Consider the following 21,246-nt stretch of genomic DNA (forward strand, 5'->3'; position numbering starts at 1 on the left):
CCTGACAGTGACACGGGAAAGGGAGCCGGGCCCACGTGGCCGCGCCTGACAGTGACACGGGAGAGGGAGCCGGGCCCTGCAGCACTGAGCTCGTCCTCACTGGGCACCATGATTTCCTGGCCAAGCCTCCGCCACCCTCCATGGCAGCTGTGGCACCCAGGCCTGTGGACCCAGCCGGACCCCACTCATGAAACTCCCGTCGGGTTAAAGGGAGCACAGGGTTTCAAATGACCCAGTGCGTGGTCGTTTCACCTCTGGGAACTAGGGGAGGACATTCTGCCTTCACCCTTGGCACCCTTGGGAAACGCTCCTTTGCAGACCCCGAGCCCCCGACCCTCGGGATGTGCAGCTTCCCCGTGTCCCACTGGACCCTGGGTCTCAAGGCAGAGCCTGACCACAGCCTCCGGGGTCGGCCCCACCAACCCCGGCCCCGACCTTGGGCGCCTCCCCCGTTCCTGGCCTCCGGGGTGTCCCGGGCTGGGCGGGGCTGACTTACTCAAGGACGGAGTGCGTGGCCGCCCGCGGGTGGTATCGGTACAGCAGGAGGCTCTGGTCCACGCGGATGACGCCGCCACCCTTCCTGAGGTGCTCGTAGAAGAACAACAGGTCCTCCGGGACGCCCTGCAGGGTGGGAGCAGAGGCATCACCGGGGCGGGAAACGCGTGCCTGCCCCAGATGCACCTGTGCTCAGCTGGCCAGCCAGGGACTGGTGGAAAGGCTTTTGTTGCAAAGAAGCCAGTTTAGAGGCTCAACAGGGACATGAGGTGGCGACCCCAACAGAGGTGAGCAACTGAGCTTCTCCACAGGCGGGAAAGAGGGGAAGGGAGGGTGTGCTGGTTCTCGGTTCTGCCCCAAATTCCATTTTGGGCAGCAAAGGTCTCAGGGCAAAGCGGACGACAGGCAGCCGAGGAAAGGGGCTGGGCGGGTCCGGGTCTTGCAGCTGCGGATCCTGGACGGCTTGTCCGGTCTCCGTCCCCGCCCTTTCCTGCCAGTGGCTGTGGCCCCAGAAGCTTCAGGGACTCAAAGTGCCGACTGTGGGCAGAGCAAGGTGGTGCTGGGTGGGCACGAGGGGCTGCACGCAGGGGAGCCCAGCAGTGGGGAGGCAGCCCCGGGCCTGTGCCAGCCCCGCTCACTTGTCCACACTCAGAAACTTGAACCTCTGCCCACGGGGCTGATCCACGAACATCTCCATGTCAGTGGGGACTCTGCTCTGGAACATTCTGCAGGCATTCCCACCAGACTTTTCTGTCCTGGGAGAACCTGGGCCCTCCTTCCCCCGGCCCATCATCCCAATGGCCCCTGCCCTCTGCTTGCTCCTCTCCTGGGCAGACCCGTCCTCAGCCCAGGGCTGTGGCCGAGCCGTGGGTCCGTCTGGGGCCGGCTCTGGGCCTTGTGCAGAACTGGGCCCCTGTTGTTTCCTTAAATTCAAACATAAAACTGGGGGAGGAGCAGGGCGTGGAGTCTGGTCTCCTCGTGGTTCTCTGCTGCAGCTCACCTGGGTCAGCTGCCCAGAGACACCTTTGCTCCAGGAAAGGGTGGGTTTTCTGACAGCCCAGCAGCAGGGCCAGTCTGTTACTAAGTCCAGCCTCTTCTCTCCTTGGCTGGCACTCAAACTTCAAGTGCAGGTCAGTAAAGGTCCCAAAATATCACGGCCCAACCGCTGGCCTGTTTGCTCCCAGGACAGACAGGCAGTGCTGCACTTCCACGTCCAACAAAAATGCACTATTTAACCTCCGCCTCCGCAGGGCAATACCTTTTATGAAAACCACGGTGACAAGGAAAGATTTGTAAGAAGATGCTGAGTCAAAGAACAGACCTCAAAATCATGTGTACAGCTCTGCTAAAAGTTTATCTTTACCATCAGGTAAAGACAAAGGAATCATAGAAGCCCACGTGCTACCTCACATGGGGGATTCAGGGTGGGGGCTCCCGCGGGTGCTGGTGGACATGGAGCCTCACACGGGTGATTCAGGGTGACGCTCCCGCAGGTGCCGTTGGACACAGACCCTCACAGGGGTGATTCAGGGTGAGGCTCCCGCAGGTGCCGTTGGACACAGACCCTCACAGGGGTGATTTAGGGTGGAGGTTCCCATGGGTGCCGGTGGACATGGAGCCTCACACGGGTGATTTAGGGTGGAGGCTCCCGTGGGTGCTGGTGGACACGGACCCTCACACGGGTGATTTAGGGTGGAGGTTCCCATGGGTGCCGGTGGACATGGACCCTCACACGGGTGATTCAGGGTGAGGCTCCCGCAGGTGCTGGTGGACACGGACCCTCACACGGGTGATTTAGGGTGGAGGTTCCCATGGGTGCCAGTGGACACGGACCCTCACACGGGTGATTCAGGGTGAGGCTCCCGCAGGTGCTGGTGGACACGGAGCCTCACATGGGTGATTTAGGGTGGGGGCTCCCGCAGGTGTCGGTGGACACAGACCCTCACAGGGGTCACTGAAGTATTTTCTCTAATTTTCTGTGTTTTCAAAGGCAGCTCTAAAGAGCATCGGAACTCTGAACACGTTATAGGTTTAGAAAGACAAAAACGGCTTCTCTCTTCCTATCACCAGGAAGAACCTGACCCTTGGGGTTTTCTTATTTTCTGGCAGTAAAGTGAGAATTTAGTTAACAGCAGCTCCTGGGTGGTGCTTCTGCCCCGGGAGGAGGGGGACTCAGCGGGTCTGTCCCACTTTTCTCTCCCCTCCCCCGATTGCTGCTGCTGAGACCTGAGGACCCAAAATGGCCTCACTCCTCCCCCAGGCTTTTCCCAATCACCCTCCAGGTACCTGGACTGCCCTGTGGTGTGCAGGGAGAGGGGATGCGTCACTACCCAGAAAGGCATCAGGGAAATGCCGAGAGCGGAGGAAGTGTGGCTGCCCAGCCCCAACCTGCTCACAGAACCATCCCGGGCAGCCTTTGGGGATGGAGCACCCACAACTTCCCGGAGGAGGCGAGCGCGAGCTAAAGCCACTCCCAGGAAGGCAGGGCCAGAGGCTCTGGAGGCTCCAATCCTGAGAGGCAAAAGGAAGCCCAATCAGGGACACGCTTCCTTCCCCAGGGCCCGTCCCCAGCGCCGCGCGCCCTTCCCCAGAGCCCCGTCCCCAGCGCCGCGCGCCCTTCTCCAGGGCCCGTCCCCAGCGCGAGCCTCCAGGAGGAAGCAGCAGTCACCACGCGGGGACAGACAGGGAGAGCTCCAGCCCGGGCCCAGCAATCAGAGTCCGTGGGCCACAGGGACGCTAAGTCTTCCACACCAAACCAGCAGAGAAAACTAAAAACTGGAAACGCTTCCATGGATAAAAATTCAGCCTGTCCCCCACAGCAACAACAAACCTCCAAACCAGGAAACAGAGACTCCCGTGAACAACCCGCCAAGATAAATTCCACACCCTCCACCAGTGTTTCAGGCTACGGGGTGGGGTGTGTGGGGAGGTGGCGGAGACCCATCTTGAATCAGAAATTCAAGGACTAAGTGCAGAACTGGACCTTAATGGGGTGCGTCTAAATAGAGCATTGAGGAAAGTGCGTTAGTGCTTGGCCGGGGCTGGCAGGGGGCGGATGAGGCGCACCTCTGGGTACAGGAAGTGCTTTTTGGGGAATGACCATGTTCTAACATCAGATGGTAGTGGTGACTGGTGATTGCACAGCCCTATAAATTTGCTAAAAAACAATGAATTGCACATTTTAATAGGTGAATTGTATGGCACGTGAATTATACCTCAATGAAGCTTTTATATAAAATTGGGTCGATTAAACTAAAAAAAGAAATTTTAAGGAGAGAGAAAATTGGCTGGGCGCGGTGGCTCACGCCTGTAATCTCAGCACTTTGGGAAGCCGAGGTGGGCGGATCACGAGGTCAGGAGATCGAGACCATCCTGGCTAACACACAGTGAAACCCCATCTCTACTTGAAAAAAAAAAAAAAGAGACACAAAATGGGTTGGGTGTGGTGGCTCATGCCTTTAATCTCAGCACTTTGGAAGGCTGAGGTGGGGGGTGGATTGCTTGAGCCCAGCAGTTCGAGACCAGCTTCGGCAACATGTCAAAACCAGTCTCTACCAAAAATGAAAAAAGTAGCTGGGTGTGGTAGTGCGCACCTGTAGTCCCAGCTACTTGGGAGGCTGAGATACAAGGATTGCTTGAACCTGGGAGGCAGAGGTTGTAGTGAGCTGAGATTGAGCCACTGCACTCCAGCCTCAGCAACAGAGTGAGACCCTGTCTCCAAAAAAAAAAAGGAACAAAATATATGAAAAATGAAGGCTAAATTACAAGATCCTTAAGAGAAAATAGATTTTAATTAAAAATGTAATAAGGGACATTGAAGAAAGGAAAATAGAAATTATATAATGAAGTGAAAAGGTAAGTTAGAAAGACTAAGAAAATCTTACCTATGTAGAACTGGAGTCTTCAAAACAAAACAAAACAAAACCAAACCCACAATGGACATAGCTAGTATTTAAAACCACAATCCAAGAAAAATTTCCAGAAATGAAAGCAGATCTGTTTCTACACACTGAAAAGCACCATCAGGTCAACCTGAAGGCAGATCCTGGTGAAACTATTAGACTTCAGCAATAAAAAATAATTCTCAGAGTCTCCAGGCAAAAAGGTCACAAAACTTACAAAGGCAAGATTCACTGTGCACCAGACTTCTCAAAACAGTCACACGAAGTGGCGACAGACAGCGCACGGACCAAGAACTTCCCGCACAGCCAGAGGCTTCCTCCAGCCTCAGGCTCCAGGAACGCAGTTCTGACGAGCGCGGCCTCACAGAGAGCTGTGGCTCCAGCCACACGGGGACCAGACACCCGGCCAGCCGCGGCGGTGGACGCCGGATGTGACTGCAGGTGGGAGACTACGGGACAAGGGTGCAAGACTAGTATATGGATGTTCGTCCTCGGACCTAAGTAGAAACCGTGTAACAAAAGGGCCAGGGCGGTGGCTCACCCCTGTCATCCCAGCACTTTGGGAGGCTGAGGCGGGTGGATCACGAGGTCAGGAGTTCAAGACCAGCCTGGCTAAGATGGTGAAACCCTGTCTTTACTGAAAATACAACAATTAGCCAGGTGTGGTGGCAGGCGCCTGTAATCCCAGGTACTCGGGAGGCTGAGGCAGGAGAATGGCGTGAACCCGGGAGACGGAGCTTGCAGTGAGCTGAGATCTGGCCACTGCACTCCAGCCTGGGCGACAGAGCAAGACTCCGTCAAAAAAAAAAAAAAAAAAGGAGGACAGGAGGACAGGACAGGAGGACAGGAGGACAGGAGGAGGGGGAAAAGGAAAAAAAAATAGGAAACCAACAATCTTATTGATTGTTGTGTGGGCAACATATGGGGATTCAAGGTGTTTAGAAAAGGGTTAAGTACACAGATAACCACTAGACCAAAATGCAAACCTTCAATGTGCAGAGAAATTTAAAAAGTCAAAAGCAGGTGATGGCTCCAGGCTGTCCGTGGCTGAGCAGCCAGCACCTTCAGAGGAGACTGTGTGCGGCCAGAGCCTGGGGAAGTGGTGCTGCAGGGGCAAGGAGGGCAAGGAGGGCAAGGAGGGCAAGGAGGGCATGGAAACCCAAAGTCCCGGCCTGGAGGGGCTGAGGGCAGAATCCGGGACAAGCAGTGCACGTGGGGGCAGCGGGGGTCCCAGACAGAGAGACCAAAACGGGAGGGAATATTCACAAAGTAAACGTCCAGCAGGAGCACCCGCAATCCAACAACAAGAAGACAACAGGCCGACGAGCCGGACACACCACAAAATAACACAGAAGCTGCCCGTCACCACGTCGATGTCCTTCAACATCGTTAGCCATCTCGAAGTGCAGAATGAAAGCACAGTAGGAAACCACGAACTCCAACTAGAACAGGCAAAGTTAAAAAGTTGACAACACCAGCCGGGCGCGGTGGCTCAGGCCTGTAATCCCAGCACTTTGGGAGGCCGAGGCGGGTGGATCACCTGAGGTCAGGACTTCGAGACCAGCCTGGCCAACATGGTGAAACCCGTCTCCACTAAAAATACAAAAAGTCAGGTGTGGTGATGTGCGCCTGTAATCCCAGCTACTGGGGAGGCTGAGGCAGGAGAATCGCTTGAACCCGGGAGGCGGAGGTTGTGGTGAGCCAAGATTGCATCATTCCACTCCAGCCTGGGAGACAAGAGAGAAACTCCGTCTCAAAAAAAAAAAAAAAAGTTGACAACACCAAGGTCTGGCGAGGGGCTGGTGAGGAGTTTGAGGGACGGGAAACTTCTCATGCAGACGGCGGGGACGGGGGCCCAACGGCGGCGCCCGGGGGACCTGTCTCACAAAACCGAACACGTGCCTGGCCTCGCTTGCGTCCAACCCTAGCAACGTGCCCCACAGACAGGAAAACGTCTGACGCGTGGCTGTTGTGCCAGGTGGTGGCTTGAGTCCTTCCTGTGGCAGTGATAAGCTTCCTTCAGGCCAGACCTGCCCTCAGAAACCTGTTTTTACTTTGTCTCGTTTTGTTAGAAATGGGGTTTCCTGGTGCTGCCCAGGTTGGTCTTGAACTCCTGGCCTCAACCGATCCTCCTGCCTTTGCCTCTTGTGCTCGTGGGACTACAGGCATGAGCCCCTATGTCCGGCTATAAACCTGTTTTGAACCAAGAAAACATCAGGTTTTTTCTTATTTAAGGGCCTATGATGGTCACCCACAGAGGACTCCCTACCAAAGGTGGGTGTCTTCAGGCGCTGCCACGCCCACCTCCAGATCTCAGACTCACCTGCCCTCCCATCCTTCCTCTGTGAACGCAGAAGTGGATGCACTGTCCAGTCAGGAATCTCCCTGTCTTGCACATTTCAGCTCCTGGCGACTGTTTCTGCAGCCCCCTTGGCCCTGGCTTGGCCTCCCAGTCTGGCTGTCTCAGGGTCCGCACCACCCACGTCCACCCGGTTGGTCCCCTGCTGTTCTGGCCGCCTGCCCTTCAGCTGCTCCACCCCGGGGCCCACAGAGAGGGAGCTGAGGATCAGCCCCACACCGAGCGTCTGGCTCAGGGCGCCCTGTGACTTCTGCTCTTCTCATTTCTCTGGAGAGGACTTGGCAGAAGCCAAGGAAACACTGTCCATCCCCGTCTTGGTGGCCGACACTGCTGTTGTCCCTGTCACCCGAGGCCTCCTCAGGCCCCAAAGCCCTCACTTGCTCTAGCCATGGCCCCATCACAGCTCTAATCCCTGAGCCCCAGGCCCTGGCCCCTAGCCCTGATCCCTGGTCCTGATCCCTGGTCCCCAGCCCTGATCCCTGGTCCTGATCCCTGGTCCCCAGCCCTGATCCCTGGTCTCTGGTCCTGATCCCTGGTCCCCAGCCCTGATCCCTGGTCTCTGGTCCTGATCCCTGGTCCTTCGTCCTGATCCCTGGTCTCTGGTCCTGATCCCTGGTCCTGATCTCTCGCCCCTAGTCCTGACCCCTGGCCCTGATCCCTGGCCCCTGGCCCTGGTCCCTGGCCCCTGGCTCTGATCCCTGACCCCTGGCCCTGGTCCCTGGCCCCTGGCCCTGATCCCTGGTCCCTGGCCCCTGGCTCTGATCCCTGATCCCTGGCCCTGATCCCTGACCCCTGGCCCCTGGCCCTGATCCCTGGTCCCTGGCCCTGATCCCTGACCCCTGGCGCCGGTCCCTGGCCCCTGGCCCTGATCCCTGATCCCTGACCCCTGGCCCCTGGCCCTGATCCCTGGTCCCTGGCCCTGATCCCTGACCCCTGGCTCTGATCCCTGGTCCCCGGTCCTGATTGCTGATCCCTGGCTCTGATCCCTGGCCCCTGGCCCTGATCGCTGATCCCTGCCTGGCCCTGCTCTCTGGTCTCAGAACAAGGGAGGGATGGGCTTTTCCTTGAGGAGCTCCCCATCCAGGCTGCGGCCTCATGCACCTCTGAATCCTGAGGCTGCTCGGCCACGGTTTAAGGATGATAAGATCCTGAAATCAGGCCGGATGTGGTGGCTCCTGCCTGTGATCCCAGTGCTTTAGGAGGCTGAGGCGAGCGGATCACTTGAGGCCAGGAGTTTGAGACCAGCCTGGCCAACATGGTGAAATCCCGTCTCTACTAAAAATACAAAAATTAGCCGGGCGTGGTGGTGTGTGCTTGTAATCCCAGCCACTCGGGAGGCTGAGGCAGGAGAATCGCTTGAACCCAGGAGGCAGAGGCTGCAGGGAGCTAACACCACTGCACTCCAGCCTGGGAGACAGAAAGAGACTCTGTCTCAAAAAAAAAAAAATCCTTAAATCAGTGTTTCCCATGGAACATCTTCTGTTAACCATTTCCCACACGGCTTCCTGCCGGCCCCAGCGATGGCCGCGCTTCCTGGCCGCACCTGCTTGGAGCTACACCCACCGCCATCGGTGTCCCGGAGATTAACTATGGGGAGCTGCAGGCTGAGAGCAGCTCTGCCCCATCTGCACCCCAGAGACCTGGACCATGAGGGACACCCAGGCCAGGGTCCGAGGTAGCGGGGCAGTGGGGACCCTGGTGTGGCCAGGCCCACGTGAGGCTCCATGTGGCCCCTGTGAGCTGCTGAGCGCCTGACCCTGTTGTCCCGATGAGGAAGCCGAGGCTCAGGGCAGGACAGACGAACCTGGTCCCTGTCACAAGAGTAGGAGGTGGAGGCTAAATCTTAGTCACTGGCCTGGGGTCTCTGGACCCCCCAGGAACCCTGTGCCAGGACCCTCCACTGGTCTCTGTGTCCAGTCTCCCTGCAACTAGAGACCAGCATGGGCAAATGTGGCCAGCTCTCTGCTGGTGACACCCCAGCCCTGGGCTCCTCAGTCCCCACAGGGAGGCAGAGGCTAGAGCCGGCCCGGTCTGGACATGGACGCTTTCAGGCGCACCCTGACAGGGAGGACGGGCAACATGGACACCTGCAGGTGCACCCCCCACGGGGAGGATGGGGACACAGACGCCTGCGGGTGCACCCTGGAGGGGAGGACGGGCAACATGGACGCCTGCAGGTGCACCCCCATGGGGAGGATGGGGACATGGATGCCTGCAGGTGTACCTTGGAGGGAAGGACGGGGACACAGACGCCTGCAGGCGCACCCCCACGGGGAGGACGGGGACATGGACTCCGGCAGGTGCACCCCCACAGGGAGGACGGGGACACGGATGCCTGCAGGTGTACCATGACGAGGAGGATGGGGACATGGACGCCGGCAGGTGCACCCCCACAGGGAGGACAGGGACACGGATGCCTGCAGGTGCACCCCAGAGGGGAGGACGAGGACGCAGATGCCTGCAGGTGCACCCTGGTGAGGAGAATGGGCTCCTCTTCTTCCTCTATCGTCCCAGAGACAGCTCTGCAAACAGCTTCTGTGTCCTGTGCTTTCCCACACATAGCTTTTTTTTTTTTTTTTTGAGACGGAGTCTCACTCTGTTGCCCAGGCTGGAGTGCAGTGGCCGGATCTCAGCTCACTGCAAGCTCCGCCTCCCTGGTTCACGCCATTCTCCTGCCTCAGCCTCCCGAGTAGCTGGGACTACAGGCGCCCGCCACCTCGCCCGGCTAGTTTTTTGTATTTTTTAGTAGAGATGGGGTTTCACCGTGTTAGCCAGGATGGTCTCGATCTCCTGACCTCGTGATCCGCCCGTCTCGGCCTCCCAAAGTGCTGGGATTACAGGCTTGAGCCACCGCGCCCGGCCACACATAGCTTTTAAACCAGGATGGTCACCTGGAGCCGCTGTAGGTCAGGTGCAGATGCTCGGGGCATCCACAGCCTTCACGCAGAAACCCCCTGCTTTCAGCAAAACAACTGAGATGCTGGCGGGTGCCAGGAGGGGCATGGCAGAGCGGAGGGTGGCCAGTGTGCGGAGCCCACACACAGAGGACAGGGACCCAAGCCCAGGGGAGGGACCCGATTCCCGCCTCTCGGCCCTTACCTGACCTCCCTCGTCAAAGGGGCCCACGTGGGAAAACCACGCCCGCGAACAGAACCAGGTGGGCATGATCACCGTTGGACCATTTGCGGTGAAAACCTAGGAGCAATTAACGTTGACAGAGTTAGCAGAAAACAACAGTTTGTCACAAACAACCTACAGTTTATTTCCACAAAGTGTCACGAGACAGTGACAGACGAATCCATGTCCCTTCTCCATAGGGACAGGGGCTCAAGGGGCTTCATGACAGAGCTGACGAGTCTGGGCCCCACGGCTGAGAGATGAGGGGAGGAGGCAAGGGGAGACCAGCGGCCAAACCCAGTCCCACCTGCAGGCCTCACTCCCGAGCTCACTGGCTGTGCCTCACCAAAAGGACTCCTCTCTGCTTCTGATAGACGGAAAAGTTTTCTGTGGAAATCCAAAGTAAACATGCTCCTTTTAATCAGGAGAAAACCATGAAATAGCATAAAAGGATACGGAGAATAATGAGACAACTTGGATGAAACACACGAGTCCTAGAAAGATGTAAACCATGAAAACTGACTCAAAAAGAAATAGAAAATATGAATCACTAATAAGTAAGCGGCAAGAGAAGACCCCACAAAGAAAAGCCCAGCGCCAGACGGCTTCCCTGAATTCTAGCAAATGTGCAAAGAATTAATACCAATCCTTCAAACTCTTCCAAAAGTAGAGGAGGAGGGAACGCTTCCCAGACGATTCAATGAGGCCACCACTACCCTGACACTAAAGCCAGACAAAATCCTACAAGAAAACAACAGGCCGACATCCCTTGTAAATACAGAGGCAAACGAAAAAACCCCAGCAAACGGACTCCATCCTAGAGAAAGGACCCACCACGGCTGAGTGGACTCACCTCACGACTGTAAACATGGGTCAACATACGAAAATCAGCGGAATCCACCAACCACATTAATGGAATGAAGGTCCAAACCCACATGATCATCTCAATAAACTCAGAAAAACCACCATTCCTTGATAACATTATCCAACTCTGGGATAGAAGGGAGCTTCCTTCACCCGATGAAGGGCACTTACAAAATCCCCACAGCCAAGGTCACACTTCAGTGGTAAATACCGAAAGCTTCCCCTAAGGTCAGGGACAAGAACATCTCACCACTTCTACTCCACACCGTGCTGGGGGTTCTCGCCGGAGCCGCTTGGCAAGAAAGCAAAACAAACAATATCCAGCTTGGAAAGGAAGCAGTCAAACCGTGCCTGTGTGCAGACGGCATATGCTCCTGTGAGTGGGAAACCCGGGGTAATACAGATAATACACACACTCAGACACTTACACACACACACTCAGACACGCACACATGCACTCACATTCACACGCACACACAGACATGCACACATGCACTCACACAAGACACACACACATGCACACACACGCACTCACACATGCACACACAGACGCACACACATGCACTCACACGCACATATGCACACACGCATGCACACACAGACACACAATGCTTTTGCACACGCACACACACATGCACTCACACACATGCACACACGCACACATGCAGACGTACACACATGCACTCACACATACACCCGCACACATGCACTCACACATGCATACAGACATGCACAATGCACTCACACATGCAGACATGCAGACATGCACTCACACACTTGCCCACATGCACACATTCTCACACATGCACACAAACACATGCAGACACGCACACACATGTACTCACACACTTGCCCACATGCATACATTCTCACACATGCACACACACATACACGTGCAGTCAGATGCACACACACATGCGCTCACAGACATTGCACACACATGTACTCATACACACACTTGCCCACACACATTCTCACACATGCGCACACACTACACAGATGCATGTACACACATGCACTCACACACATCTCACATGCATCTCACACACATTCTCACACATGCGCACACATACATGCAGTCACGAACGTACTTACATGCACTCATACACTGTGGACACACACACACACACGCACACACACTCACACTCGCATGCACAGGCTTTGTTTCATTTCAGATCATTTGTATTTCTATACCTTCAAGTTCACTACGTTTTTCTTCTGTAATGTCGAATTTACTGTTAATTCCATCCTGTGTATTTCTTATCACAGACATGGTAGATTTCATCTCTAGTAGTTTCATCTGAGTCTTTTTCATATCTCCATTTATCTACATAAAATGTTCAATTTTTCCTCAATCTTTCTGAACATATAGAATACAGTGTTTTAATATACGTGTCTGCCACACACTTGTTAGGATTAACACAAATTTAAAATGTTTTTCATTATAGGTTGCATTTTCCATCTTCTTTGCGTGTCTGACTTACTCATTTTTATTGCAAGGCAGACATTGTGAATTTTATCTTGTTGGTGCTGGGTATTTTTTGTGTCATATAAACATTCTTGAACTTTGTCCGGGGACACAGTCACTTGGAAACAGTCTGTTCCTTTTGGTTCTTCCTCCCAGCATCGCCAGGTCAGGCTGCAGCATCATTTGGTCCAGGGCTGACTGCGCCCAGTCCCCTGCATTCACACCCAGTGCCTGCGGACTGTGAGGGTCCCAGTGCAGTGGAGCTCTGGGCGCCGTCCCTCTTATCTCTTCAGGTGCTTCTTTTCCTGGCCTCAGGAAGTTTCTTCACACACTGGTGAGTACTGGGTTTTAGGAGGTGGTGCCTCTGTTTTCCCCTCTGGGATCTTTCTGCCTCTGTCGGGGTGGGAGGCTGTCAGCTACATGGTCCTTCATTACCCTAACGTGACTTAGAGACGAGACACTGTGCAATGCCTTGGGCCTCTTTTTAATTACTTGAAACGGGAAAAACATAGATTTGAAAAGAGAACAGAGAAAAAAATTACGGAATGAAAGTTTAAAAACCTTCATAATGAAAGGAGAAACCACTAAGGCAGGAATACAAATTAAAATCAAGACTTCTTGTTCCTCTGGTTTCTATTTTTTAATTTTTGTGGGTACACGGTAGGTGTAATCATTAAGAGTCACTGATTCTTAAACTCACTTTTCCTCAAAGAAAGGAAATATTCCCAAACATTTTTTGGAACTGTGCTGGAATCCTCTGTAAAGGGGCGGGAGTGAAGTTAAACTGTCATGAATTCTACAGGGAAAAAAAGGCCAGGAGTTTTCCATTTAATGTCACACATATCCGGTGACTTCCTGTCTGGACAGAGCTAGGAAGCAGAAGGCACCAAAACACGCCAGTGGCCACGACGGTCAGCTCACCCCACGCTGGTGAACCTCGGGCCCGACGTGGCCCCAGCCTGTGGAAAAGCCAAGCTCTGCACGCATCGTACCGAGAGCTGCCTCGTCCCCGCCCGAGCCGCGGGCTCCGTGCTCCTGCTGGCTTTCCACAGCCACACTCTGCTTACCGAGCGGGTCCTCATCCTTACTGTGCGTCTGATCCCTGTGAGGCCTGCGGCTCCATCGAGGTGCCTGACGCGCGCTCAGTGATGCTCTGGACCACTCGCTACCCAGGATGTGGTGAGATCCTTAGCAACCGTGTTAAGAGCTCTGGGGAGAAAGATCACCACAAAATGCAGAGCGCAGAACTAAACAGAAGAGCTAAAACTATAAAACTCTAGAAGAAAACATACGGGGAAAACGTCCTGACACTGGATTTGGCAATGATTTCTTAGATGTCACAAAAGCACAGGTAACAACAACAACAACAAAACAACGGATAAACAGGAGTATACCAACATTTACAACTTCTGTGCATCAAAGGACACATTAAAAAGACTGAAAAAGTAGTCCACGGAATGGAAGAAAATATTTGCAAACCATATATCTGATAGAGGTTAATATCTAGAATATATAAAGAACTCCTATAGTTCAACAACAAAAAACAGCCCAATTATAAACATGGGCAAAAGACTTGAACAGACATTTCTCCAAATAAGATATACAAATGGGCAGTAAGTACACACAGAGACACTGAACGTCACTAATGATTAGGGAACCGTAAATCGAAACCACAGCAAGATACCACTTACGTCCATTCGGAGGCTACTATCAAAAAAACAGAAAGCAACACCTGTGCGTGAGGACGTGCAGAAACGGGAACCCTCACGTGTTGCTGGTGGGAATGCAACACGGCATAGCCGCGATGGGAAAACAGTGTGGTGGCTCCTCAAACAATTGCACATAGAATTACCATAGGATCCGGCAATTCTGCTTCTGGGTGTGTGACCCCAAAAAGTGAAAGCAGGGTCTCCAAGAGCTCTTCATACACCCACATTGCCGGCAGCATCATTCACAGTAGCCAAGGGGAGGAAGCAGCCCCAGCATCCGCTGACAAATGAATAAACAAAGTGTGGTCTCTTCAGCCTCCAAAGGGAAGGAAGATCTGACACTTGCTAGGGCAGGGATGAACCCTGCAGACACTTGCCGAGCGACATACGGACCCCGAGGACGCCGTGCTGACGTATGGACCCCGAGGACGCTGTGCCGAGCAACATACGGACCCCGAGGATGCCGTTTCGAGTGACGTACGGACCCCGAGGACGCCGTGCCGAGCGACGTACGGACCCTGAGGACCCCGTGCCGAGCGATGTACGGACCCCGAGGACACCGTGCCGAGCGATGTACGGACCCCGAGGACACCGTGCCGAGTGACCTACGGACCCCAAGGACGCCGTGCGTAGCGATGTATGAAGCCCGAGGACGCCGTGCCGAGCGACGTATGAAGCCTGAGGAGACTGTGCTGAGTGAAATTCGCCGTCACACAGATGCAAATACTGCATAATGCCACTTCTATGAGGTCCCTAGAGACGTCACATTCACAGAGAGTGGAGGCCTCCCGGGGCTGGAGGGAGGGAGACAGGGCTTCAAGGGGACAAAGTTTCAGCCTGGGACGATGAAAAAGTTCTGGACAGCAGCGGTGTGTACACAGTAATGTACATGGACTTAACGCCACTGAACTGTACGCTCAAAATGGTTAAGATGGTACATTTTATTCTATGTGTATTTTATCATCGAAAATAAAAATAATTTTAAAAATGCCAACAGCAGTTGTGGTACTAACCTCGACCCATCCCCCCAGGACCTTCCCAGGAGACCCCCACTCTCCTCCGCTGCCCCGGACAGCAGCCTGTCTCCTGTCCAGCCATGAAGAAGCTTGACCTTGCCCAGTAGTTGACGGCCACTGTGGGGAGCCCCTCAGCCACCCAGACCCCGTCTTTGGGCCTCCCTGGGAGCACAGAAGGGGAGCTGCACCCTCCGGTGGCCAAGCCCAGGTCCTTCCCATGTGGTCTCTGAGGAGCAGGGGTCCCCGGCTTGACTCTCCTTCCCCTGGAACCCCGGGCCTCCCGTCTGCCACCGCCCCCACACCCTCCCGTGTTCTCTCCACAGCCAGGAGCTCTGGGTGTACAGAGACAGTGTCTTCTTAGCCCTCAGGAACCAGCACAAGCTCATACCTTGTAGGGGCTCAATCAGTGTCTGTGGAGTGAACAGCAAACACAATACCATCTACGCCAATTTCACCCACACGCGCTTCAGCCCTAGAGCATTATTAAAACATCCTGATGTGTCCACAGCCCCTGTGAGTTTGATTTTAGAATAAGGGGCTCTCGTCAGGCCAGGGGCCAATAGATAACAAATGACCGGGTTCTACTAGATTCCAAAAGTGCCAGTGGAAGAGCACACAAGAGACAGGCTGGAAAAATAAACACAGACACAAAAATTAAACGATTAACCCAGCAATTCCACTCCCAGGCATTTATCCGAGAGAAGCGAACACACACGTCCACAGATGCCTTGCATGTGACTACTCAGAGCAGCCAGAAGAAAGAAACCAAAGTCCACTGGCCAGAGGCGGGCACAGGGCAGGGGCGCACTCGTGCCACGGGACACCAGGGAGCAGCCGATGGATGAGGCAGCAATGCCGGGGACCCCCAAAAACACGCCAGACAGAAGCAGCTGGGCACGCAGGAAACGGACGCCACAGCGGCACGAGACGATGAACAGAGTCTGTCTTGCCTCACAAAAGACAGTTGTGAGGCAGAAAATTCTAAAGAGCCAAAAAAAAAAACCCAAAAAACCAAAACCAAAACCAAAAAAAAAACTACTAGATATCAGCAGCTTTAGCCAGTCTGCAGGACACAAAGTGAATACGTAAAAGTCGGCTGTATTTCTACAAACAAGCAACCAACAATTGGAAACTGAAATGTGTAACCCTGGGCCGGCCATGCTGACTCACGCCTGGGTCCTTACCATGTGGTCTCTGAGAAGCAGGGGTCTCCGGCTTGACTCTCCTTCCCCTGGAACCCCGGGCCTCCCGTCTGCCACCGCCCCCACACCCTCCTGTGTTCTCTCCACAGCCAGGAGCTCTGCACTTTGGGAGGCTGAGGCGGGCAGATCACCTGAGGTCAGGAGTTTGAGACCAGCCTGGCCAACATGGCAAAACCCGTCTCTACTAAAAATACAAAAACAAACCAGCTAGGCGTGGTGGCAGCACCCTTAATCACAGCTACTTGGGAGGCTAAGTCAGGAAGTTTCAGTGAGCCAAGATTGTGCCATTGCACTCCAGCCTGGGCAACAGAGTGACACTCAGTCTCAAAAAAAAAAAGAGAGAAAGAGAGAAAAAAAAAGAAATTTATAACCTAACAGCTTCAAACCACAGGATGCACTTAAGGTCAAATTTAACAAAGTACACATAAGATCTGAAAATAATACTGCTGAGAAAAATTAAAGAAACTTAAAATACCACATGCATGGGTTGGAAGATTCCATCTTGTCGTGATGAAATTGTTTCCCAAATTACCTCTAAATTCAACGTTATCTCAGTGAAATTCCCAAAAGAATTTTTAATAGAATCGACAGGTGATTTTTTCTTTCTTTTTTTAGAAACAGTCTTGCTCTGTTGTCCAAACGGGTGCAGCGATGCGATCATCATTGAGCAGGGGTGCAGCGGTGCGATCATCACTGAGCAGGGGTGCAGCGGTGCGATCATCACTGAGCAGGGGTGCAGTGGTGCGATCATCATTGAACAGGGGTGCAGTGCTGTGATCATCGCTCACTGCAGCCTTGACCTCCTCAAGCAATCCTCCTGTGTCAGCCTCCCAGGTAGCTGGGACCACAGGCGTGTGCCACCACACCTGGCTAATTTTTACTTTTTTTTTTTGCATAGAGATGGGGTCTCAATATGCTGCCCAGGCTGATCTCAAACTCCTGGCCTTAAGCGATCCTCCCACCTGAGCCTCCCAAGTAGCTGGGACGACAGGTGCACGCCACAATGCTTGGCCATTTTTCTACATTTCTTTTGTAGAGATGGGGTCTCACTGTGCTGCTCAGGCTGGTCTTAAACTCCTGGCCTCAAGTGATCCTCCCAGCTCAGCCTCCCAAAGTGCTGGGATCACAGGTGTGAGCCACTGTGCCTGGCTCCACCGAAGATTCTAAAATGTATACGGAAACACAAAGGACTTAGAAGAGCCAAAACAATTTTGAAAACCATGAATGAAGTTGGAGAAGTTTCATGACTAGATTTCAAGATTTACTACAAAGCTGTGGTAATCAAGGTTGATTGGTATCGGCTTACGGGCAGACACAGATAAACGGAACAGAACAGAGACCAGAAGCAGAGCCGCCTGGCTGGGGTTTGATGTTTGCTGAAGATGTCAGGGGCATCGGTGGGGGAAATGAGAGATGGCACTGGACCCACTGATGTCCTTACAAACAACAGCCCTCAACCCTTGCCTCGGGCTCCAAACGCAAACTCCCAACCTCAGACCGGACCTCAGTGAGCTGAACACAAAAGAGGTCACGAGCTCACCCAGGGAGAACATTCGTGATTACGGGGTAGGCAGAGGTTTCTCAGGTAACACAAGAGACTCAAATCAGCAGAAGAAACGGATAAACCAGATGCCGCCAAAGCCAAATCTTTGGTTCTTTGAAAGATCCTGCAGAGAAAACAAAGAGATAATCCAGGCTGGGAGAAGCATTTGCAATACGTGCATTTCACTGAGGACGTACGTTCAGCAAACACTAAGAACCCTCAGCACCCATTAAGAAGAAGACAGGCAATGGGTTAAAAATGGGCAAGAGGTTGAAACCACTTCCTCAAACGTAAACGATTAGGTCGTGAAAACAGGTTCTACGTGACTGGTCATCGGTGAAATGAGCTTTCAGCAGGAAAGTCCACCCAACAACCTCATCTTAACTTTGCATCTACAAAGACCTTGTTTCCAAATAACGCCACGTTCTGAGGTTGGGGGTGAGGACACCAACGTATCTTTTAGGGGGGACACCATTGAGCCCATGACATTTGCACTCACTAGCACTTTAATCTTCTTTCTTGGGTGGCTAAGGTGGTGACGTTTCCATATCACCGACACTGAGATTACGCCAGCGTCTGCGTACATCCCTGGAAGTGCTGTGTGTGTGAGCACGTACGTCGGGTGGAGAAACAATGGCTGAGAACCTCGTCTCACTGTGGATCCCTTTAAAGCCCAAAGGCTTTCTGCTTCTCGTCCATCCTGAGGAAGCCGGCTGGCTAAGACGGGTCCTCGCCTGGGCTGATGTGCCCCCAGGAAACATGTGGCAATGTTTGGAGACGTTCTGGGCCGTCACACTGTGGGGGTGGGGGTGCTACGTGCATCTGGTTGTAGATTCCAGAGATGGAGAAGTGAACTTCTAACTGCAGTGAAATACCACTGCACCCTCCAGGACTGTTACGATTTTAAAAACTGAAAATACTGCACAGTGACTCACACCTACAATCCCGTCCTTTGGGAGGCTGAGGCGGGAGAATTGCTTGAGCCCAGGACTATGAGACCAGCCTGGGCAACTCTACAAAGAAGAAGAATAATAAATTAGCTGGGCATGGTGACGCTCGCCTGTAGGCCCAGCCACTCAGGAGGCTGAGGCGGGAGGGTCCTTTGAGCTCCAGGAGTCAAGGCTGCAGTGAGCTGTGATCGCACCACGGCACTCACTCCAGCCTGGGCGACAGAGGGAGACCCTGTCTCTTAAAATATAAAAAGTAAAAATAAAAATAAACACTGACACCACCAAGTAAAAATCTCACATCATGCTGAAGGGAAGGAAAAACGCAGAACCACTTTGCAGACCAGAGCAGGTTCTTAGAGCTAAACGCAGACTTCCACGCAGCCAGCCATTCCCGGCCTGGACATCTACCCAAGAAAAACACAGACACGTCCGTCCAGCACCGTCCATGTGTGTTCACGGCAGCTCCATGCACAGCAGCCCCAGACTGTCCATCAGCAGTGAACGGAGAAGCCCTGTGGTGCCCGTACCGTGAGTCCAGTGGAGTCCTCACCAGCAACCCACGGAACAAACTGCCGGTCAGGGCAGCACAGATGTCCGTCGGCAACAGTGAAGGGAGGCAGTCACGCGTGCACACGGTGTGACTCCACTTACAGGAAATCCAAAAAAGTGGGAATTCTAACCTAACCTGTAGGGACCGACGTCACATCTGTGGGCACCTAAGGCTGGGGGTGCCTGGGCCTGACGGCAAAGGCATAGCCTTAAAATTTGTTTTGTTGGCTGGGCGCGGTGGCTCATGTCTGTAATGCCAGCACTTTCGGAGGCCAAGGCAGGCAGATCACCTGAGGTCAGGAGTTCGAGACCAGCCGGGCCAACATGGTGAAACCCTGTCTCTACAGAAAATATAAAAATTGGTCGGGCGCAGTGGCAGGTGCCTGTAGTCCCAGCTACTTGGGAGGCTGAGGCAGGAGAATCACTTGAACCCGGGAGGTGGAGCTTGTAGCGAGTTGAGATTGTGCCATTGCACTCCAGCCTGGGTGACAGAGCGAAACTTCGTCTCAAACAAAACAAAACAAAACAAAACAAAAAACAAAAAAGAAAAGAAAATTTATGTTGTTTTCTTTTGAGACAGAGTCTCGCTCTGTCGCCCAGGCTGGAGTGCAGTGACTCAATCTCTACTCACTGCAGCCTCAGCCTCCCGAGTAGCTGGGACTACAGGTGTTCACCACCACGCCCGGCTGATTCTTGTATTTTTAGTAGAGACAGGGTCCGGCTGATTCTTGTATTTTTAGTAGAGACAGGGTTTCACTATGTTGCCCAGGCTGCTCTTGAACTCCTGGCCTCAAGTGATCCACCTGCCTCAGTCTCCCGAAGTGTTGGGATTACAGGCGTCAGCCGCTGCCCTGGCCTAAATAAAAATTTTAAAGCCCAGTGGCAGTTTGAACCTCGCCTGAGGCCAGGAGTTTGAGGCTAGTGTGCTGTGCTGACACCAGCCTGGGCAACGTAGCAAGACCCCATCTTTTAATAAATATATATTTTTTATGCAGAGTCTCGCTGTTACCCAGGCTGGACTGCAGTGGCGTGATCACAGCTCACTGCAGCCTCCACCTCCGCGGCTCAAGCGCTCCTCCTGCCTCAGTCTCCTGAGAAGATGGGACTACAGGTGTGGACCAGCACAACTTGCTAATTTTTGTATTTTTTGTTGAGATGGGGTTTCACTGTGTCGCCCAGGCTGGTCTTGAACTCCTGAGCTCAAGCGATCCACCCACCTTGGCCTCCCAAAGCTGTGGGACTTTGGGCGTGAGTCACCTTGCCTGGCCAAAAATTTTTTTAAAAAATCTTTGCTATCACCAAGGAAACTCTCGGAATGAACGTTTTAAAATGAAATAACGCAGTTCTATGGGATCATTTCGAGCATCCTACATTTTGCACATCAAAGCTCTGGTGCCTCTGCGTTGGGACGGGCGGGTGCCTGCCAGACGGGTGGCCCCCTGGGACGTCAGGAAGAGCCCCGAGGGGGTCCTGGAAGCCAGGGCAGCCAAGGCCACAGCACCCGGTGCCAGTTCCAGGCAGGGGGCTTGGCACGTCAGTGGATACCACACGGGACGGAGGCCCCTGAGAGGCTGCTGTTCCCAGCAAACGTGAAACATCTGCCCAGACAAACACAGCCTTCCCCCAACCTCAGAAAAACAGAGTTCACGGTTACAAAGCAACAATGTAGCTTCCTGTTCTCAACCTCTGCTTGCCAAAAAGTCCAGAGGCGATTTCTGGCAGGTTCACTCTGCAGCCGGACACCTGGAGCTTCCGCCGTTTGCACGGTGGTGAGGCCGACCTGAGAAACCAAACCCAGGTCCTCTGCACCCAGTGTGGCCGGTGATGCGAGGCCTCTACGCCCAGTGTGGCCGCGACGTGAGGCCCCTGCGCCCAGTGTGGCCGTGATGTGAAGCGTCTGCACCCAGTGTGGCCGGTGACGCGAGGCCTCTACGCCCAGTGTGGCCGGTGACACGAGACCCCTGCCCAGTGTGGCCGTGATGTGAGGCCCCTGCGCCCAGTGTGGCTGGTGACGCGAGACCCGTGCCCAGTGTGGCCGCGACGTGAGGCCCCTGCGAGGCCTCTGCACCCAG

The 21,246-nt window shown here is 53.8% G+C and overlaps 1 protein-coding gene across 3 annotated transcripts in view; it reads right to left on the reverse strand.

Moving 5' to 3' along the window:
* B3GNTL1 (UDP-GlcNAc:betaGal beta-1,3-N-acetylglucosaminyltransferase like 1) overlaps positions 1-21,246 on the reverse strand; it is a 137,797-nt gene that overhangs the window by 23,265 nt on the left and 93,286 nt on the right. For all 3 annotated transcript variants that reach the window (XR_003116160.1, XM_025361424.1, XM_025361423.1), the window contains 2 exons: positions 9,856-9,951; positions 497-621 (listed from right to left, as the gene is read on the reverse strand). Coding sequence is in view for 2 of the 3 variants with exons in the window: in XM_025361424.1 (XP_025217209.1) it covers positions 497-621; positions 9,856-9,951 (221 nt within the window). In the remaining variant the exon portion in view is untranslated. The remainder of the gene's footprint in view (positions 1-496; positions 622-9,855; positions 9,952-21,246) is intronic.

Source organism: Theropithecus gelada, chromosome 16, assembly GCF_003255815.1.
Source record: "Theropithecus gelada isolate Dixy chromosome 16, Tgel_1.0, whole genome shotgun sequence".
NCBI classification, from domain to species: domain Eukaryota; kingdom Metazoa; phylum Chordata; class Mammalia; order Primates; family Cercopithecidae; genus Theropithecus; species Theropithecus gelada.